The sequence below is a fragment of the Meriones unguiculatus genome, chromosome 7 (genome assembly GCF_030254825.1).
Source record: "Meriones unguiculatus strain TT.TT164.6M chromosome 7, Bangor_MerUng_6.1, whole genome shotgun sequence".
NCBI classification, from domain to species: domain Eukaryota; kingdom Metazoa; phylum Chordata; class Mammalia; order Rodentia; family Muridae; genus Meriones; species Meriones unguiculatus.
Window position 1 is genome coordinate 53261867 of NC_083355.1, and position 22355 is coordinate 53284221.

The 22355-nt window shown below is 39.9% G+C and overlaps 1 protein-coding gene and 1 pseudogene across 10 annotated transcripts in view; one reads left to right on the forward strand and one right to left on the reverse strand.

Moving 5' to 3' along the window:
- Abi1 (abl interactor 1) overlaps positions 1 to 22355 on the forward strand; it is a 94367-nt gene that overhangs the window by 15285 nt on the left and 56727 nt on the right. For all 10 annotated transcript variants that reach the window (XM_021654580.2, XM_021654586.2, XM_021654579.2 and 7 more), the window contains exon 2: positions 22070 to 22237. In XM_021654580.2, the coding sequence (XP_021510255.1) occupies positions 22070 to 22237 (168 nt within the window). The remainder of the gene's footprint in view (positions 1 to 22069; positions 22238 to 22355) is intronic.
- LOC110559258 (small nuclear ribonucleoprotein G-like) lies at positions 10745 to 11036 on the reverse strand (annotated as a pseudogene).

Genomic DNA, 22355 nt, shown 5'->3' on the forward strand with positions numbered 1-22355 from the left:
CTCATCAGGGTGACCTTTTAATATATTTGTTTCCCAAGTCAATCTAATTCCTATAATTAGGGTCCTGAGGCCATGAGCAGGCAGGCTGCCCCCTGCTTCCCTTGATGTCCTTCTTTGGGTGGTGGTTGTTGCTGTGGCCACATTTTGTGCTTCAGTTTACCGTGCAGGCGTGTAGGTGAGCTTAGCACTTGCCACAAATCATCTTGTCCTAGCTGTGCTTCAGGGCAGGCTGTCACAGATAGGCCGTTAATACTGCTATTCAGACAGCGCCCTGTGCGAAGGGTAAACTCTTTAGGAATATTGTGGTTGGACATAGTGCAGCCCACCCTCCAGCTGTTGGACAATGAACATCAGATGTGATGGTGAGGTGGTTATCATTCTTGGTAATGTCACTGGGCTTGATTGCAAGAGCTATGGTCTTATGAGTCAGGGTCTTCTCGAAGACATGCATCTTGACTGTTGCTGGGCTGCCCTGCTGAAGAGAAAAAAATGGCCTCAGTTCTTGATCCTGTTGCCTTAACCTCTCAAATGCTAGGATTACAGGTCTTTACCACCATGCCTGGCCCTTCATTTTATTATGTGCATTTATTACTTTTGTAATATGCTTTGGATGAGTTCATTTTTTTTTTGTCAAACCATGTCATTTTTAAAATGATTTGATTAATCCATTTTTTCCAACTCCAAGTTCTATTAAAGTTTGTAATATTCAAATTTACTGAATTGTAAGAATTTGTCTTCTTACTTTGTCCTGTCATGTTTGGTTTTTGAGTATTCATAGCATACCATGTGATCTCAAGTTCGAATCCAAGAGTTTCTCTTGTAATCCCCGGAAATGAAATGTGTCTGTAACAAAATGTGATGTAATATAATGTGCTTCACAGCGGGGTATATTATTTGCTATTCAGTTACTCAGTAACTTAAAAACATCTGTGAGTGTGTGTGTGCGTGAGAGAGAGAAAGAGAGAGAGAGAGAGAGAGAATGTGGATGCTTTTGTATGTGTTAGCCTGTGAGCAAATATGTGCCCTATGGTGTGCATGTGAAGGTCAGAGGACAATTTTTGAGTCAGTTCTTTCCACCGTGTGGGTCCTGGGGAATCTGACTCAGGTCATTAGTCTTGGTGGCAGGTTCCTTTACCTACTGAGCCATTTTGTTGACCTTTATAGGTTTAAAAGTTGTTTATTTTTTATTCTGGTCTTATGTTGTGCAGTCTGGCTTTGCGAGTGGTGGATCACCGGTGTGTGTTGGGTGCTAGCATGCCTGATTGTTTAATGTTCTTTTGGAGGCAAGGGCTTAGTTGTGCAGTCTGGCCTTGAAGTCCTAATCTCAAGTAATCTTTCTACCTCCTGTTATGCATTACAGTGGTTTTGTTGATAAGATGTAATCACTCTCCTCAAATGATTTTCATTTGACTTCCTCACTAATCAAATAAATCATGAAACATAATAAATAATATAGGGAAAACATATTGACATGACAGAATTCCTCCACTCATTTTGATATGTCAAAAAAGAAACATTAGGATTGAGATCTGGGAAGTGTTATCAAGAAAGCTGGGGGCGGGGCCAGTTAGTGGCATGTGTATAGGCCAAAGATGTGTAGAAAGAATGATTTCTAACAGTTTATAAGCCTGGGTGCTGTAGAATAGACAGAGTTGGGGAGCAGGCTGTAAAGAGGTAGTATGAACCAGATCAAGCAAGACCTTACCAAGCTGTATTAGTGATTATGGCTTTTTCCCCCTTAGGCTTATGAAAAGGCAGTGAAAGTTTCAAATAGTGGGATGACATTAATCCCAACACTTGGGAAGCTGAGGCTGAAGGATCAGGAGTTCAAGGCCATCCTTGACCACAAGAGATCCTATCTCAAAAAAGGCAGGGGTCTAGAGAACTGGTTCAGGTGTTGAAGGCCCAACTTTGGCTCCCAGCACCTATGTCATGTGCTTCACAACTGCCTGTAACTTCAGCTTTAGGGGATCTGGCTCCCTTTTCTGTTTTCTGTGGGAACTAGCACTCACATGCACATACAAACACCTACACTTAATTAAAAATAATTTGAAACAACAATTGCAAATAAAAAATAAAGATTACTTTACTTTTGCCTTATATAAAGGTTACTTTTGCCTTATATGATGGCATGAAGGCCTATGCCAGTAATTTCAGTACTCAGGGGCTAAGGCAGCAGTATTGTTGCAAGTTCAGGGTTGGTAGTAGTGCAGTTCTAGTATCAGCATGGGCTGAGATTGCATCATTTTCTACTCTAGAAAGAACAGTGCTTGACACTGTTGGTTGTGTTGAACTGTGGTGGTTAGAAGGAGATTCATTAAACAACAGTTATTAGTTGCCTACTCTATGGAAGGTGCCTTCTTTTAGTTATCATATATTGTGGTGCCTGTGTTCTGTAGCTGTGTAGAGAGCATTAGTTGATGGAAATATCTAAGAAAATGGAAATTGGTCTGTAGTGAATGTACTCATGCACATACCCACCCACCTTTATCTATCTATCTATCTATCTATCTATCTATCTATCTATCTATCTATCTATCTATTTATTTTACTTGTTTTGAGACAAGGTCTCATGTAGCCCTGGTCTAGTTTTGAAGTATTTCTATTCCAGCCATTGATGAAAGACAAGCTCAGAGATGCTTGGCATGGTGGTATATACCTGTAATCCCAGTTCTAAGGATTCTGAGGCAGGAGGATCAAGAACTTCAGCCAGCTTGCACCCTCTCCCTACAAATAAACACAACAGAGAGAGTTCAAAGAGGGCTTATTTTTACCTGTATCCATTTTCTACCATCATAAAGCTGTTAATGCCTGCAAAAGGCAATGTGCATTCATAGAAATGAATCTTTAAGTTCCCTTCTTTCTCAACCATTAGTACACAGTTGGTTTCTGACACTCTCTAGCTTTCACTCCTCCACAGTGAGATTGGTTGGCAGAACAGTGGGTTGAAGAATAGGAATAAGGCTTGACTGTTAGCTGACTGTGTGGGCAGAAGCGGGGAGAGGGAGGGAAAGAGGAGGAGACTCTGTGTCTCTGGCTGTTGTGCATGAGGCTGAGCTGTGCAGACTTTGTCCTTCAGGGTTAATGCTGATGATCTGCAGCAGTTTTCTGTAGTGTAGATCCCTGGCATTTTTATATCTTTAGTAGCTTTTTACAAATAATTTCCAAACATATATGTCTTCTGCACAGATTGAAAATTACCACCTATGAAAGGAACTTCTAGAAATTCCAGGAACTATGGTTCTTTACAGTGTCTGGAGAGCAAGCTTAGCTGAGTCTTGAATTTAAAAATTGGGGGAAAACGATGTTTGAGAGGCAACAGATGCAGGTTGTAGGATCAGCAGCATGACAGAAGGTGTGTTGGTGAAATCTGAGTAATGGCAGATGCAAGGAAGGGTACTGGAGTTGATGAAGTCTGAGACAAAAGTACCTCTTGGCTGCTAACAGTAAGCTGTAGAAAACCAGTCCTGTGTTCTCCACACTTAGTAATAGAAGCTATAGTTTTTCTTTAATTTGTTTTTTTTTTTAAGTTTAGTATGTGTGTGTGCGCGCACAAGCGAGTATCCACCTGTCTGTCTGTGCACACGTGTACAGGTGCATGAGAAGGCCAGAAGAGGGTGTTGGCCCCTTAGAGCTGGAGCTGAAGGCTGTTGTGATCTACCTGACATGAATGCTCTGCTCCGAAGTCTGCTTCTCATGATTGAGCAGCAGACGCTTTGTTGTTCTTGTTTTTAGACAGGGTTTCTCTGTGTAGCACTATCTGTCCTGGACCTTGCTTTGTAGACCAGGCTGGCCTGGAACTGCTAGATTTCTCTTCCTCCTGAGGGCTGGGGTTAAAGGCATGTGCTACTACCACTTGGCGAGCAACAGACACTTTTAAACAACCTCTTTTATTTTTTGTTTTTTTTTTGGGGGACAGAGTATCATGTAGCTCAAGCTGTCATAGAACTTGCTATGGGCCTGAAGAGCTTGGGATTTTATTGCTGTATCTCCCAAGTGAATGGATTACAGGCATGCACCACCATACCAGCTCCCTGCTTGTAATGTAACACTTGTAAAATTGAACTTGCCTTTGCTATAACCTGATATATTCTGGTCCTTTGTACAGACGTCCCTTGGTATAACTAACAGAAAACATCAAGGTAACTGGCTAAATGTAAGAGAGTTTTAGGTCCAAATAAACTGCTTTTGAATGACCCCTGTTCATAAAAATAACTACCAGTACTAAAAGAAGCTTAGAATCAGGTGTTTGTGGCATGGTAAAGTCCAAGGTCCTTTCCTAGGTAGGTCCCATATCTCTGGGTCAGGAGCTCTGCTTGAGGGATTGATCTTTTGGCAACTTAATATCCCTTGAATTACTTGTTGGATGACTTTTCTAATGCACAAAAATTTTCTTCTTGGCCAGGACTAGAGTGTTCTATCCCAGAGGTATCAATAAATCTGATGGAGTAGAATCTCCCCCCAGAAGAGCTCTGTTAACTCTAGCTAATCTGTGGAGGGCTAGCCGACTCTGCTTTTGCAACCAGAGCTACCTCCTCAGGGGAATATTGGATTCTCTCAAGAACTAGCAGAGACTCCTCCCCAAAATTTATTGTCCTGGCTATCCTTTTAGCTTCAGAGTCAGCTGCCTGATTTTCCCTGGCTACAGGATTGTCCCCCTTCTAGTTCTGAGCAGTGACCTACAGAAGCTTGGCTGGGAAGTAGATAGCATCTAAGAGCCTAAGAGTCTTCCATGAATGTTTAATGGAGGGTTCCAGTGGTATTAGAAGACCTTGTTCCTTCTGATAACCACATGTAAACAGAAACTTTGGAAGGAATATAAATCTGGACAGATATTACCTTTTTTCTGTAGGGATAACTCAAGGGTGTTAATGAGAACAAGACACTCAGCAAGCTTGGCAAGGGTGTAAAATCATAACCCTGATTTTGATCCCACCATTTGTGAAAGAGTACCCATTAGTATGTAGCATTACATTAAGTCAGCTTCTCCGTAGGCTGGTCAGTTAGATCACAGCAGGTGTATTCTCCATTAGGACTTCTTCACAGGAATGCAGAGGCTCCCTCTTGCCCTCTAAGATAAATGTTGCAGGATTGAAATTTTGACAGGCTTGTAAGGGTCACTTTAGGACCATCCAATATGAAGGGGTAGTATTTAAATAGTTGGTTGTCATATAGCCACTGTTCCCTTAAAGTTAAGAGTGCTTGTAATGTCATGTAAGATGCCACCTACTTTTGAATTTGGGATCAAAATGTCTGTGATTGCCCAGAGACCACCAGTCCACCCTTTGTCCGAGTCTGTACTTAGATATCCTACAAATTGTGTGACTAAACCTGAAGCTACCCACTTTCTTTCTGTCACATACATATCCATACACTGAGTGCGTAGCCTAGGTGAGAGCATCTTTTAAAATGTCTTTGAGTTTCATTTAAAGCTAGATAAAGAGGTTTAGCCAGTCCAGCACATCCAAGAAGCCAAGTTCTAGAATATCTAGAATTCCCAAGATGGCTTACTTGTTTCAAGGTCTGAAGGAAGTTTAGAATGGCACTGGTATGTTCAGATCCCCAGGCCCTGGTACTCTGTTAGAATTAGACCAAATAGGTAACCTTGCATTACTAAAGTGGGCCTTGTCTTGAGACACCTTCTGTTTCCTTTCAGCCAAGAAGTTTTTAAGAGACTCAGTGGCCTGGGAGAATATTTTTTTTAGGACCTACCCAAGAGAAGACCATTTACATGCTTGAGTAGTGTGGTTTGGTAATGTGTCTGATCTGTCAGGTCCAGAAGAGGGGTAGCTCAAACAGATGAGGGGTGTTTCAGTCCCTGTGGCATAAAAGTCCAGGTGACTTTTTCTTTCCTGTTGTTTGAGTGGTTACTTAAATGCAAGCAGGGGCTGACTTTCATGTTGTAGTGGAATGGGGGAGGCACCCCTGAGGTCTTAACATTGAGTACAAGGTGATTCCTAGAGGGAATCTAAGTCATTAGTGCATGGGGATTAGACACCACAGGATGCAGAGGCACTGCAGCCTCATTAATGAAGTCTTGCCTATTTTCTGGTTATTTGCCCCTTTCTTGGATTAGGAGGTGTGGTCCTGTGGGAGTGGGTGTGGCCTTGTTGGAAACGATATGTCACTAAGGTTGGGCTATGAGGTCTCCAAAGCCCATGCCAGGCCCAGTCGCAATTTCTCTGCTTCTTATCTGCGGATCAGGATGTAAGTTCTTAGCTACTGGGGCAGCCATCCTGACCCTACTGTGGTCTTCCATCTCTCCATATTCTAACATCAATTTTGGCTTCCACCAAGAATACTGTTCAGGGGCAAGGAGAGTAACATTCATGTAGTCAAGAGGTTTCTTTCCATAAGGGGAACTGGGGTCTCAGGGACTATTAGGGATAGAAATGGAGATCTCCCCAGGAATAGGCAAGAGGCTGAGTAAAATGCCCTTCAAGAGACTGGCCAATATATGCTCTGCATAGTAGTCTTTTGTTGCGATCGAGGGTCAGGAAAGCAGGGAGGGCTGAGAATCAGGCTCCTGTATAGACAAGAAACTAGTCCGTTGCTCTCCTACAGCCAAGATTGTCCAGGGCTCCTCAAGATAGACTGGTATAGTGTTTATGGGAGGCCCCAGGCCCTTTGGGGCAAGATGATGACTTCAGTCTAGACAGTTCTTATTATCTCTGAGGACACTGCAGAAGATTGCCTTGTTGCTCTCAGAGGAAGCAGTTCTGGGGCTGGAGAGATGGGTCAGTTTTACAGCACTGGCTCTTCTTCCAGAGGACCTGGATTCTATTCCCAGCACCCACATGGCAGCTCACAACTATCTGTAGCTCCAGTTCAGGGGTTCTTATGTCCTCTTCTGGCCTCTGCAGGCACTGCATGTTTATGGTGCACAGATATACATGAATTCAAAACACCCATTCACATAAAAATAACAATCCTTCCTTCCTTCAGTCCGTCTGTCCATTTTTTTTTTTTTTTTTTTTTTTTAAGTAGGAGGAAGCAGGGCCCTCTGGCTTGGCCTGTGTTCCCGGAGGAGTTCCTATGGCAGCCAGTAGTTCCCAATGCTGCTTTTCCGTGTCCCGCCCTCTTTTTTTCTGCTTCTGATGTCAGTTATAAAATACCACAGTAGCTGCCTGAACCAAATTATTTAGTGGCTTGCTTGGCTGGACAGTCAATTTCTGAAGCTTGTTTTGAATATCGGGCCAATTAAGTAAAGATTTTATCCTTTAAGAAGACCTCTTCCTATGATCTCACCTTTATGTCAGTATGCTTTTTCATGTCTCAGCCTCTACAGGAAAGCCACAGGATCTCTTTTTTCCTCCTGGCGACAGTAGTCATTTGTGAATAATTTAAAGACTTAACTTTGGTCTCTTTGAGACTCTTTAAGACAGAATAGAGATAATGCCTTCTATTCTAGACCCCATATATCATTAGGGCCCCATTTAGGGCCTTGTATAGGTACCACTTGCTCATCAGTTGGGAGGCTAGTATTTCTCTCTCTTCCCCTAGATAGTTAGTAATTGTTTTCCATCCCAATAGCATATTTATTACCTTTTGTTTCTCAGATGGGGTCAGAGTTTGTCTCAAGTAAAATCACCTCTTTCCATTCCATCATAGAACTGGGTAGTTTGTTCAGAAGTTTGTACAGACTGGTTTTAGTTCTCTGTGTACCCGAGTCCTGCCTCATCTTTGTTAGCCCTGACAAGACAACACTCATACTTTTTCAAGAGTGGTTTAGCTGGGTCATGTGATAGTTATGATTTTAAAATTTATTAATTACTTGTGTGTTTATGCACATGTGAATCCCATTATATGCCTATGGAGGCCAGAGGACAACCTTAGGGAGTCCATTCTCCTCATCCACAGTAGGTGCTAGGGATCCAGCTCAGGTTGGTAGGGTTACCATTACGTGCCCATCAACACTGAGTAAAGGTTCTTTTTCCCTCATGTCCTTGCTGGTATTTGTTAGTTTTCTTGATGTTAGCCATTTTGATTGGGATGAGATTGAATCTCAGAGTAGTTTAAGTTGCATTTCATCGATTACTGAATATTTTGCACACTTGTATGTATTTTTTGAACCTTCACTCCCTTCCTCCTTCTTTGTTGTTTCCCTCCCACTCTTGTTGATTCAGTTCTTGGCAGGCGCAGTCTTGTGCAAGTAATGAGTGCTGCTGTGAACTCAGTCTTACGGCCCACCATGCTTGGAAGACGGCTCTCCCCAATACTCTACCCCGTCCTCTGGTTCTTACTGTTGAAGCAGTGGGCACATCTAGACTTACCAGTCAGTAGTCAAGAGTCCACAGCTGAGTAAGAGCTGATGACAGTGCCTCTTGTTCTGGCTAATTGTCAACTTGACATAAGTTAGAGTTACCTGGGAACAGAAACTTGAGTTGAGAAAATGCCTTTATTAGACTGCCTACAAGGATGCTTTGATATCGTTCTTTCCTATTGGTAGCCTGATTTTCTTTGTATTAATGTTTTAGCTAAGGCTTTGAATATTGCATTGAAACTGTGGAAAGAATGGGCACATTTGTCTTGTCCTTGATTTTAGTGTTTTCTGTTTAATATGTTTGTTATAAGTTTGTCATATATAATCCTTATATATTGGCATATTCCTTTTAATAATTTTAAAATTAAAAAACATTTTAATCATGAAGGGTTGTTGGACCTTTTTAGAGGCCTTTCTGCATCTGTTTAGATTACATGATTTCTGCCAGTCTGTATATGTGCTGCATTACATTTGTTTGATTTGTATATATTGGACAATCTTTGTATCATTGTAATGAATATAATTTGGTCATTTTTAAAAAAATGTAAATATAAGTACAAACTTTTCTTTTAGCTGTCTTAGCTGATTCATAAAGGTTCTAGGAGCTTATGCTTTGCTCCTAGGAATTTGATTCTAGGAATTTTTAAGAAAGACTGACTTACTCAGTGTATGTGTATAAGTGTTCACCTGATTGTGTTTTTACAGTGTGTGTGCCTTGTGCCCACGGATGCCAGAGGAGGGAACTAGAGTTATGGATGGTTATTGGCCACTCTATGGTTGCAGGGAAATGAAGTGCCTCTCATGACTGCTGGGCCATTTCTCCAGTTCCTGTTTCTCGGAACTTAAAATTTTTAGTCCTGATTTCTTCATTGGCTTACTGGTCATTCAGGAGTATTTTTTTTCAGGCTAAATGTATGTGTAGTTTCTGTATTTTCTTGCTATTGATTTCTTCTTTTATTGTACTGTGATCTGATAAACAAAAAATTTCGATATTTTGTGTTCTTTTAAGATTTGCTTTGTGAACTACAATGCTATTTAGTTTAGCTAGTTAATTAACTAATTTTACATTTATTTATTTTATGTGTGGGCACGTGTGCGCCATGGTTGAGTTTATGGACCAAAGTACAACGTGCAGGAATCAGTTCTCCCTTCTACCATGTAGCTACAGGGATGGAAATTGGGTAACCAGGTGACAAGTGCTTTTACCCACTGAGCTGTTTTGCCAGTGTAATTATGTCTCCTGATGTCCAATTTTACAGGCTACTCTGGGCTGCGGAGGAGCCTATATTGAGATTCTGTTGGATGGAATACTATGTGTGAACCTGTTAGATCCATTTGACCTATGATGTAGCTTAAATCAGATTTGTTGCTGTTGTTAACTTTAGATTGAAAGTATGAGAGTGGGTAGGATACCAGTTCACTAATTGCTATGAAATCAGGGCTTTTGTGACCTTTTATTCCCACTAATGTTTGTTTTATGGAATTGTGAGCTCCCAATGTTTGGTGTATATAACTTACAGTTTGTACACCTTCTTGATGAATTGTTTTACTTACTTATATATAATACAGCCTTTGAAAATGTTTTGTATAATTTTGGTTTGAAATACACTTTACCAGCTGGGTGTGGTGGTGCACGCCTGTAATCCTAGCACTCTAGGAGGCAGAGGCAGGTGAATCCCTGCGAGTTTGAGACCAGCCTGGTCTACAAAGTGAGTTCAGGACAGCCAAGGCTACACAGAGAAACTCTGTCTGGAAAAAAGAAAAGAAGGAAATATTCTTTATCAGCTCTCAGAATTTAATGGAAAAAAAAAGAAGTAAAAGAATATCTACACTATGTTGTTTTGGTTTACCTTGATAAGTCTATTTTCTGATGTCCTCTGTGGTTACTTTTCCTAGTCCAGGTGGCTGCAAATTTATAAAAGGTATCATAGGAAACCTTTTTTCTATGAAAGAACAAGTTGGATCTGTTTTAAAGTACAGTATGCTAGTTTGCATTTTTTTTTTTTTGTTGGTGAGTTCAGCCCATTTATATTTAAGGTTATTGTTGAGAGAGGTTTGTTTCTTCTTTTCTTTGTACCCTATTAGTATTAGGTGTGTTTTCTCATTTCCATTGTTGACTACACAGTATCCCTCAGTGCTGGGTTGGTGATATAAACTGCATTAGTTTGTTCTTGTCTTGAGATGCTCTTATTTCTCAGTCTGCTGGGTTTGTTTGTTTGTTTGTTTTCGAACTAGGGTTTCTTTGTGTAGCCTACGTTGTCCTGGACTCACTTTATAGATCAGGCTGTCCTCAAACTCACAGTGATCCACCTACCTCTGCCTCCTTGAGTGCTGGGATTAAAGGCATGCAGCTTGCGCCACCACGTCTGGCTTCTTGGTCTGTTTTATAAGACATATTTGATGATCTAGCAATTTTGGTTGGCATGTATTTACTTTTAGGCCTTGAGATAATTTTTCCTTTCTTACTTGTATCACAAATGTTTATTTAATAAAAGGTTTCATAGGAAAATATCCACCCATTTCTACATCATAATCAAACAGGTCCATTAGGGAGGGATGTGAACTCCTGCTGAAAAACCATTGCTTAGAGCTTTCCAAGGCTTCTAATGTCATGATCCTTTTTCCTGCATAACAAACATTACAGTGTAATTCTGTTTCCCACTAGCTGTCATCTCCACACACTCTGCGCGAGACTCATAAAGGGACCAGAGCCCAGCAGTGTTCCATAGACATGTCTGCCATTATTTAACTTTAGTGATAGCTTCTTGTCCATAATGCTTTACGCTCAGAAGGGTGAGGGTGGTCCTTGCTTATGGGTCTCCTCAGCAGCTCTGGTGTGACCTCAAACTGAGACTCAGCCATGGACTCCATCCAGGCTTGAGGCTGATACCTCATTTCAAGCTTTTCTGTTAGGTTTGCTGATGAGAGTACTGAGTTTTCTGTGATGCGCTTGCCTTTGTAGGTGAATTAGTAGTTTTCTTTTATAGCTTTTAATATTTATTTGCCTTTTTTCTTTTTTTGAAACAGTCTGTGTAACCCTAGTTGGCTTTGAACTCATAGAGAGCTGTCAGCCTCTGCCTCACTAGGGCTGGGATTAAAAGCTTGCACCACCGTGCCTGGCCCTTGCTTTGTACTTCTGACACCTTGGCTGAACCTGTCACAGACAGGTTCTACTTGCTCATGTCTTTTTGGGTTTCTGTATGCAAGTGTTTGGACATTCTTTTCTTAAAAATTTGAACATATTCTGTCTCAGCTCCCCTTTCTTTCTCTTGATTATGTCCTAGAAGTTCTTGGATGTTTTGGTTATCCTTTTTCAGCATTTGCTTTTCTTTTATTGCTATTTGAATGTAGTATTTTCTGAATCTTTCCATGATCCATGGTTTTGTTCACGTTTTTCCTGCTTTTTTGATTCTCCTGGTGAGACTGCACCTGCTTTAATTTGATCCATTTAGTTTTTCATTTTTGCTGTTTTTCTTTGCTCTAAAGAACAACCAACCAATCCCCTCTTCCCCCCAAATGTCTAAACACTATTGCTGATTTTTTTTTTAAGCATGGTACTGACTTTCTCATCCATATTGATGATTTTCTTACTCACTTTGGTGACTGTCTTCTCCATTGCAATATTTCCTGTCTAGGTTATGGATTAATTTCTTTACTTCATTCATCTGCTCATTTGTATAATGTGAGGTCTTCATCCATCCAGCATTTAACCCATATCAGTACTTTTGAATTTACTAGTTATATGTCTTGTAAGTGTCATGTTGCCTTGCTTTTTTTAATGTTCTTTCCCTTTTTTTGGGGGGGGAGGGGATCTTCATTTCTTGCTTTGTAGTTCTTTTTGGCTTTTATTTGGGAATCTTTTTACTGAGCAGCCTGTCCTGGAAATTACTTTGTAGGTAAGGCTGGCCTCAAACTCACAGATCCATAGAGTTTGTCTTCAGAGTTCTGGAATTAAAGGGCCAGTTTTATTTTTTATTTTTATTTTTTGTCAGTTTTTGAAGTCTCTATATTGATTGCCACTCAGAGAAGAGGAAAAGTATATCAGTAGTCTCAAAACATGATACAAGATACTGAAATACATTTAAGATCAGTTAAAGTCCACCAGTATATCACCAATAATCATAATAGAGAATGTCAAAACAGAGTAGATTAACAAGTTAAAAATCATTTAGTGTAAATGTTGATGTAGTAAATGAATGAGATAAAGGATATCACCAAGGGAGAGGGGAAAATAGAAACAAATAAGATTTAATCAAAGGAAAAAGGGGTATGGAGATGTTTGTTATGAAGAAGAGAAAATAGCAAATTAGAAAAAATAAAAAACAAAAGCTAGATTTATAACTCTGCTAAGTGTTTGCTTGTTGAGCACACAACAAGGCCCTAGATTCAATCCCTAGAAAAGCCTGGATAAGAATGAATGAATGAATGAAAATGAGAGCTTTCCCAGTAATAAAAATAAGCTTAAATATAAGAAGAGGAATAGAATATAAAGCCAAAGTCTTAATAAGATTAAAAAGTCTGCATACTATAGAAAAATAGAAAATATAAAGGGAAACACACTAGTTCGAAAGAAAAACAAAGGAAAAGGAAAAATGTCCCCACATGGTAGTTTTAGACTTAATAATGAGAACGTGAGCTGAGCAGCTAGTTTCTCTTCTGCTTCTGACTGTGGCTGCAGCTGGACCAGCTGCTCATGCTCCTGCCTCCATTCCTTTGCAATCATGATGAACTGGACTCTCAAGCTCAACCAAAACATTTAAGTTGCTTTTTGTCAGGAGTTTATGAGCTTTGAGGAAAGTGACCAGTAGCTGTTTTTGGTCATTTGAGAGAGATAGCTGTGGCATGGTAGACTGAAGCAGGCTTTTGGTGTTGTCTTTGCTCAAGAGTTCTGTATGTCTAAAAGAAAGACGTGCATATGTATCATATTGGCAGATTGTACCGTGGTGGTTTTTACCATTAATGTTTACTCAAGCAGAGACTATGTGCTGCATAGTCCTCTCCCGTATACGGTTGCCAAACACACTGGGTTAGTATTAGCAAAGAGAGGGATTTCTGTAAGCAAAGCTGTCTACCATCTGAAGGTTTTTCTAGTTAGATGCAGTAAGAGATGCCGAAGGATCTCTTACTTATAGGCTCCAGGCTGACCTTCCTCTCTTTCTCTGTGTCCAGTTCCTTCTCCTGATTGCTGACAGTAGCTCCACTCATCTGACAGATCTCCAGATGTAGCAGCAAATCTGTAATGGTATGACTTCTGCATTAGCTTTTCTTTGTATCCTGTTTCTGGAAACTTTAGCTTCTCAAGTGATTTTCATCCTCCCTCTTAGATCTTCATTGCCTCAACTATTACTGTATCTGTTAAGTGAAAATTGCACTGGTCTGCTTCTTGCTTTAACTCCTAACTTAGTACACTTTCTTTGCTAGTAAATTTCTACAGAATTTTTGACTACATGGTAGTCAAAACCAAAGTTTTTGGTCACCTGTCATTGGTCCTTTACATTGGTTCTAGTCCCCCCACCCCCTGTTATAAATAAGGGTGATATGAATAGTTTTTTTTTGCACTTGCCCTTTCTTTCTTTCTGGGAAAATTCCTAGAAGTGAAGAATATCATAGATTTTAAGCAGTTGTGATAGTGTTTTCTGGTTGTACTGTCCAGCAGTATGTCAAGTGCTTTGCAACCAAATGCTTTTTAAGAAAAACTAAAATTACACGAGAAGTGAATTAGTTAACAGCAAAGGAGTAAGTGGAAGGAAAGCCAGTATCTTGGTCTAAATATGAGGGGTTTTTTTTTAATATGAACAATACATAAGTATGTAACAAATGTCAGATTTTTTTGAGGAGGGCCATGATCAGTCCATCGGTGCAGCAGAGGCCTTAGGCACCATGGTGAGCATTGGTGTACTTCTTAAGACTCCTAGAGAGAGGGGAGAGCATAAGCCTGTTGCTTATGCTCTGTGACTGAAGAAGAGGAATGGGATGTGCATGACTTAGGTTGCATGACACGGGCATTCTTTCCCTGAGCAGGGGAAAGTGAGACCTGGCTAGTGGGGGACCTATGCAACCTGACAACTGCTTGGCTGCTTCACCTGGGCCAGCTAGGTGGGAGTACACACTGGTGGTTGGTGGACTGTGTTGCTTTGCTTATAGCCCCCTCTGCTAGGGCCTGTCTTGTCCAACAGTGAATTATGTTCTGTTGTTTAATTTTTGACATGGAAGGTCTCACTATGTAGCTGAGCCTGGCTTGGAACTTACAATGATCCCAGTCTGGCCTTGAACCTAACTATGTTTTAAATTTACCTGTGTTTTCTCGAACAGTGTTCCCACAGTTTGTGTCTTTAGATTATAAATGCTTTGCTGATGATAAAGGAATTACTTGGGCATAATTGATAAAATTTAAAGTTTCAGAGCTATGTTATTTGTTAGAAATGCTAGGAAGATAGAAACTAACTACCAAGGTTAAAAACATATAATACAGCTAAATAGGAAGATATGTGTAAGTGTAGTGGTAGTTGACAAGAAGATGCTACAAATATGTTCTGTCCCCAGACCTCCATATGTGAGGCTCAGGTTGCTCAGGTTGCTCAGGTTGCCGTCAAACTTGCTAATCTTTTCCTGCCTCCCAAATGCTTGGGTTATAGTTGCATACTGTCCTTCCTGGCTTGTGTTAACTTTTGAGCAGCAGTCATGACAAGCATGATGTTTTTCTTTTTTCTCTTTTGGGAGGCAGGTATTGACATAAGAAAAAGTGAAAAAGATTTTACCTGTAGGTAAAGAAAGAGTAAGGAACAGGAAAGCCAAATAAGTGTACAGATGAGGGACGGATTGATTTTTTTTTTCACTGGAAAAGGAGGAAGGAAGAGAGACAGAAGGATTTAGAAGAGAGATTGAGAATGTCTATACCCAGCTTTTTTTTTTTTTTTTTTTCCTTTAGTCAGTGAAATGAAATGAGTGATGATGATGATGATTTGCCTTTTGAGGAAGCCATGAGGTACAGATTTGGACTTACACAGCTATAACTACTTTTAAAGGTTTTTACTCCAAGTAACAGTCCTAATTTAGTAAGTTTGCTTTCTGCAGATGGATGAGGAAGGAGGCAGAAGAGTTGGTTATGGTTGAGATGATCACAGTTATCTAAGGAATTTCCTGTATGTTGTATTTTAAGTGCAGTTATTTTAAACGGGTAACTTTTCTTTGAAAGCTGTGTATGTTTGATTCCCTTTAAGTGGCCTTCATCCATTGTTTAAGACAATGATGAGTGGACTTCATATCATATGTTAAATCCCAGAGCCATTACCTAACAGGGGACCTGCCTTGCTTAATGCCAGTCTTAATTCTGTGGACACATTCTTTGTTTTCTGGTAGTCTGTGACCCATTTTGTGTGCTCTAGAAGCCAGGCCTTTTTGTATGCTAGGGAAACACTCTGCTAACTGAGCTAAATCACCAACCCCCAAGAAAATGAAATTTAAAATTTAGCTTCTTTAATGGGGCTGAAGACATGCCTCAACAGTTAACAGTACTCATTGCTCTTGCAGAATGACTAGTTCGGTGTCCATTATTACATGGTGACTCACAGTTGTCTAGGCACCAGGCACACATGTGCATGATACACACTAAGACAAAACATTTGTGCACATAAAATAAAAATAAATCTCAAAAAATTAAAAAAAATAATTTTTTGAGGTGCAACGTTTTTTTTATTGTTACCAATGATCTACAAAGTTTCTATTTTCTCTACAGCATTACTAGCACTTTTGAGATTATATTTTGATTGTGTATCTCCTTTCCCTTTCCTTACTCTAGAGCTTTGTCCCATATCCCTCTCCCCGTTCTACTTCAAAATCATGGCCTGTTTTTTTTTTTAAACAATTGCTATTGCATATTTGTATGTATACATAAGTACGTAAGAATTCCTAAAGATAAACTGTTGAGTCTATATAATATTACTTGTATGTATGTTATCAGGGCTGACCATTTCAAACTGGACAACCAGTTGTACTCTTCCTTTACTTCAAAAGTTAAAATGAACGCTCTGTAAAATACCGTTTTTGATTAAATATGACATTATTGCTTGGGTAAGACTGCAGTTTATTGTATCAGGATGAAAAGGTTCTTATGCATAGGTTTAAAAGTACAGTCATTTTTATTAACATTTCATTGGCTGCATGTAGTTATATGATTGTATAATAAAGGAAACTGAAAAATGAAATACAAGTTTTTGACTGGGGGAAAAGGAGAAATAGATGCTAGCTCAGTGCTGACATTTCCTCCTATTCCTGTGGTGGAAAAATTTATGTGGTCTGTAAATTGAAAATTAAAAAAAAAAAAACAGGCAGATGAAATTCTAGAATATCATGAATGACTGAAAATGATTATCTTATTCAAGTTCAAGTCTATCTGGTTTTACAAACAAATAGTTTATTTTTTTATTTGCCTTTTTAATTTTAGAAAACCTGCATTTCCCCTCCGGTTCTGAAGTTTGATTCTAGAACCTAGGTCCTTGCACATTCTAGACAAGTGCTCTACCACTTACCAAGATTCCTAGCCTAGATTCTGTGTTCTATGCAAAAAGACTTTGCTTTAAATAGTGTGGATGGATGCTTCTATTCAACATTGTACTTGTATTTCTAGCCATTAAAAGAGCCATAGAAGACAGGACCATTTCAAAGGAGAAAGTAAACTTGTTTACACAGCACAATTGTTTAAACATCTTAAGTAATCTAGAAATAGTGGCTAAAGTTAATAAATGAATTTAGAAACATTGCGTGATTACAAGACCAGTATTTTACAAAATCAGTTATCGGGGCTGGAGAGATGGCTCACTGGTTAGGAGCACTGGCTGTTGTAACAGAGGACCCAGGTTCAATTCTCAGCACTCACATGGTAGTTCACAATTGTCTGTAACTCCTGTTCCAGGGGATCAGGCACCATTATACAGATGTACATGAAGGCAAAAAAGCAATGCACATAAAAATACAAATTATAAAGCATGTCAGTTTTCTATAAACTTATCCAGAATCCCAAGACTCATCAGGTTAGTTCCGAACTTTAATTACTCCCTTGTCCAGTTTACTATTATTAACTGTGTGTGTGTACTTTGTGCATGAGTGTGAGGGTGCCAGTGCTACAGCATGTATGGGAGGTCAGAAGACAACTCTGGAGCTGTTTTTCTCCTTCCACCTTTAAGGGAGTTCTGGGAATTGAACTCAGGTTACCAGGCTTGTGCAGCAAGCACTTTTGCCCATCTTGCCAATCTGATTTGAGCTTTCAAAATTATTTGTTTAACCACGTTACAGGCTGATCCCAGTCCCCTCCCTCTCTCCTCTTCTCCCAGTCTCACCCTCCCATTCCCTCCTCTCCTTCTCAGACAAGGGGAGCCCCCCCCAAAGGGTACCAACCCACCCAGGCATTTCAAGTCCTAGCAGGACTAAGTGCATCATCTCCCACAGAGGCCTGACAAGGCAGCCCAACTAGGGGAGAGAGTACCAAAGGCAGGCAACAGAGTCAGAAACAGCCCCTACTCCATTGTTAGGGAGCCCACATGTTGATCAAGTGGCACATCTGCTCCGTATGTGTAGGGGACTTACTTCCAGCCCATGCATGCTGTTTGGTTGATGGTTCAGTCTCTGTGGGCCCCATTCGTCCAGGTTAGTTAGCTCTGTAGGTCTGGTATCCTTGACCTCTCTGGCTTCCTCAGTCCTTCCTACTTTCCCAAAAAAGTCCCCTAGCTTAGCCTGTTGTTTGGCTGTGGGTCTCTGCATCTCTTTCTATCAGTGGCTGAATGAAGCTTCTCAGAAGAGAGTATTCTAGGCTTCTCTCTGCAATCATAGCAGAGTATCATTAATAGTGACAGCATTTGGCTCTCTCCCAAGGGTGAGTCTTAAGTTGGGCCAGTTATTGGTTTCCCTGAATCTCTCCTCCATCTTTATCCCTACACATCTTGTGGGCAAGACAGATTTTGAGTTGAAGGTTTTATGGTTGGGTTGGTGTCTTCTTCCCTCCACTAGAAATCCCTATGGCTACAGGAGGTGTCGACTTCAGGCTCCTTAACACCCAGTACTAGGAGTCTCAGCTAGACTCACCCCCATAGACTCCCAGGATCGTCTCCTGTCCCAGAGATGCCCCCGAACAATTTCTGTTCTCTCTCCCGTCTCTTCCCCTCATGGTTCCCCTTCCTCCTCCCCACACCTGATCCTTCTCCAGTTACCCTCCCCACCCACTCTTCCACGCAGTTCTTGGCCTCCTTCTACTTCAGATGTCTATTTTATTTCCTCTTCTGCGTGAGATTTAAGCATCTTCCTCTTAGGCTTCTTTGGGTCTGTGGATTATAGCATGTACTTTATGACTAATATCTACTTATAAGTGAGTACATGTCGTGTGGCTTTCTGGGTTTGGGTTACCTCATGCAGGATGCTCTTTTCTAGTTCCATCCATTTGCCTGCAGATTTCATGATGTCTGTTTTTAATAGCTGAGTAGTATTCCATTGTGTAAATGTACCACATTTTCTTTTTCTTATTTTGGTTGAGGGACATCTATGTTGTTCTCAGTTTATGGCTATTATGAATAAAGCTGTTGTGAACATAGTTGAGCAAGTGTCCTTGTGGTGGAGCATATTTTGGGTATATAGCTGGGTTTCGAGGTAGAGCTATTCCAAATTTTCTGAGAAACCTCCAAGTTGATTTCCACAGTGATTGTACAAGTTTTTATCCCCACCAGCAATTGAGAAGTATTTTTCTTTCTCCCATCCTCACCAACATGTGTTGTCACTTGAGTTTTTGATCTTAGTCATTTTGACTGGTGTAAGATGGAATCTCAGAGTCATTTTGATTTGCATTTCCCTAATGACTAAGGATATTGAACATTTCTTTAAGTGCTTCTTGGCCATTTAAGATCCTTTATTGAGAATTCTCTGTTTAGCTCTATACCCCATTTTTTTAATTGGGTTATTTGGTTTGTTGGTGTTTAATTTCTTGAATTCTTTGAATATTTTAGATATTAGCCCTTTGTATTGTCCTTTTTGTTTTTAATTTATTGATTTCAGCTTTTGAGTTTAATTACTCCTTTTGGGCGTGTTTGCTTCTTTTTGTTCTAGAGCTTTCAGATGTGCTTTTAAATTGCTAGTATGAGATTTCTCCAATTTCTTTATGAGAGCACTTAGTGCTATGAACCTTTCTCTTAACACTGATTTCATTGTGTCCCATAAGTTTGGGTATGTCCTGCTTTCATTTTCATTGAATTTTAGAAAGTGTTTAACTTTTTTCTTTATATCTTCCCTGATCCAGTGATCATTCAGTTCAATTTTCTAACATTTGTAGATACTCTATTGTTTCTGTTGTTGTTGAAGTCCAGCTTTAATCGATGCTGGTGTGATAAAACATAAGGTGTTATTTCAGTTTTCTTGTATTGGTTGAGGCTTGTTTTGTGACTGACTTCAAGTTTTGAGAAGATTCCATGTGGTGCCAAGAAGATTCCATGTGGTATTTGCTTGAAATATTCTGTACTCATCTATTAGATCTATTTGATTCATAACATTGGTTAGTTTCATTATTTCTCTGTTTAGTTTCTGTTTCAGTGATCTGTCCATTGGTGAGAGGTATGTTGAAGTCTACTATTAATGTGTGGGGTTCATGTGATTTAAGCTTTAGTGATGCTTCTTTTACAAATGTGGGTGCCTTTGCATTTGGGGCATAGATGTCCAGAATTGAGATGTCATCTTGGTGGATTTCTTCTTTGATGAAGTGTCTTTACCCATCTCTTTTGATTAATTTTGGTTGAAAGTCTATTTTATTATATACTAGAATGGCAGCTCCAGCTTCCTTCTTGGGTTTGTTTGCTTGTAAAACCTTTTTCCAGCTCTTTACTCTGAGGTAATATCTATTTTGTTTTTGAGGTGTGTTCCTTGTATGAAGAAGAATGATGGCTCCTGTTTTCCCTTCTGTTTTATTAGCCTGTGTTTTTTTATTGGGAAATTGAGTCTGTTGATATTGAGAGATATTAATGATTGTTAATTCCTGCTGTTCTGATGTTGGTGCTGTTAGTGTGTGTATGTGTGTTCGTGTGTGCTTTTCATCTTTTTTTTTTTTCCTTCTGATGTGGAACTTTTTTATTTCCTGTCGTTTTTTGGATGTAGTTAACATCCTTGGGTTGGAGTTTTCCTTTTAGTATTTTCTGAAGGGCTGGATTTTTGTATTGATGTTGTTTACATTTGGTTTTGTCTTATAATATTTTGTTTTCTCCATCAACGGTGATTGAGAGTTTTGCTGGGCATGGTAGTCTAGGCTGTCATCTGTGATGTCTGTCCAAGCCCTTCTGGCTTTTAGAGTCTCTGTTAAGAAGTCGGATATAATTCTGATAGGTAATCAGAATTCTGTCTTTGTAAGTTACTTGGTCCTTTTTCCTTGCAACTTTTAATGTTCTTTGTTCTGTAGATTTAATTTTTAATTATTATGAGGTGAGAAGATTTTCTCTTTTGGTCCAGTCTAATTGATATTCTGTATACTTCTTGTAGTTTAAAGATATTTCTTTCTTTAGGCTGAGGAAATCTTGTTGAAAATATTTTCTGGTTCTTGGAGCTGGGAATCATCTTCTATTCCTGTTATTCTTGGTCTAGTCTTTTCGTAGTATCCCAGATTTCCTGGATGTTTTGTGTCAGTAATTTTTTTAGATTTAACATTTTCTTTGACTGTTGTATCAATTTCTTCTTTTGTATCTTCTACTCCTGAGATGTTCTCTTCTCTCTAGTGTTCTGTTGGTGATGTTTCCATCCGTTGTTCCTGTTCTCTTCCCTAGGTTTTCTATCTCCAGGATTCAGGTTGTGTTTTCTTTATTGTTTCTACTTCCATTTTTGGGTCTTGAACAGTTTTATTCATTTTCTTTACCTTTAAAATTTTGTTTTTTAATATTTCTTTAAGGGATTTATTAATTTTTTCTTTACCTCTATCATTTTCATAAGACTAGATTTAAAGTCACTTTCTTGTGCTTCAGCTGTGTTTAAGATAATCCTGGGCTTGCTGTAGTATGATAGATGGGTTCTGGTGATGCCATTTTGCCTTGGCTCTCCTTGTTTGTGTTCCTATATTGGACTTTAACCATCTGGTTGTCTCTGGTATTTGCAGACTTCAGGTGATGCTGGCCCATTTGTATGCTAGAAAAATGGAGTACTAGGGTGCAGGTGGGATTTATCTCTGGTGGTCCTGGGTGGCTGTAGGCCTCTGGGGATGGAGGTTAAGCTGGTGGTCCTTGATGACTGTAGTCCTCTGGGAATGCAAGTAGGGTTGTGGTCCGGGAGTTGGAGTATTATACCGGGGGACAGAGTGTAGCTCACTGCTGTTGGGCTTGCGAGCAGGCTAGAGGCCTGGGCCATAAAGGTCTCACCTATTTGTCCCAGGTGGCTGCAGTCCTCTCTCTAGGGGCCTAGGCTGTGCAATTGAGCTGTGGGCTGGGAATGAATTTCACAGAGGACAGGGCAGGGCTTAATCCTGCTAGGTTTGTTAGAGGACAGGGTGGGCTGGGGATTGTGGGTGGAGAGGTCTCACCTGATACTTTCTGCTGGCCTCTGGGAATGCAAGCAGGATTGTGGTTTGAGAGATGGAGAGTACAGGGTGCAGGGTGTCACTGCTGTGCTTGTCCCTGCTGCCCAGCAGGCAGGGGCCTGGGATACAGAGGTCTTACACATGTGTCATGGTGGCTGATTTGAGCTTTTTAGATGGGAAAAATGACTCAGTATTTGTATACAATGTGTGTTTAATGAATGACAGCTAAGTATTGTTCATTCATTCATTCATTCATTCATTCATTTATTTTATTTCAGGCTACAGACAAGAGAAAAGCTCTAGAAGAGACCAAAGCATATACAACTCAATCTCTAGCAAGTGTTGCTTATCAGATAAATGCATTGGCCAACAATGTACTCCAGTTGCTGGATATCCAAGCATCTCAGCTTCGGAGGATGGAGTCTTCCATCAATCATATCTCACAGGTACCAGCTTACAAAGTCTTTTAGGTTTATGTTTAGTCAAATGACAGCATGTGTCTTTAGGTATAGTCATATATTGCTTAATGATAAGAGTACATACCTGCTGAGAAATGTGTCACTA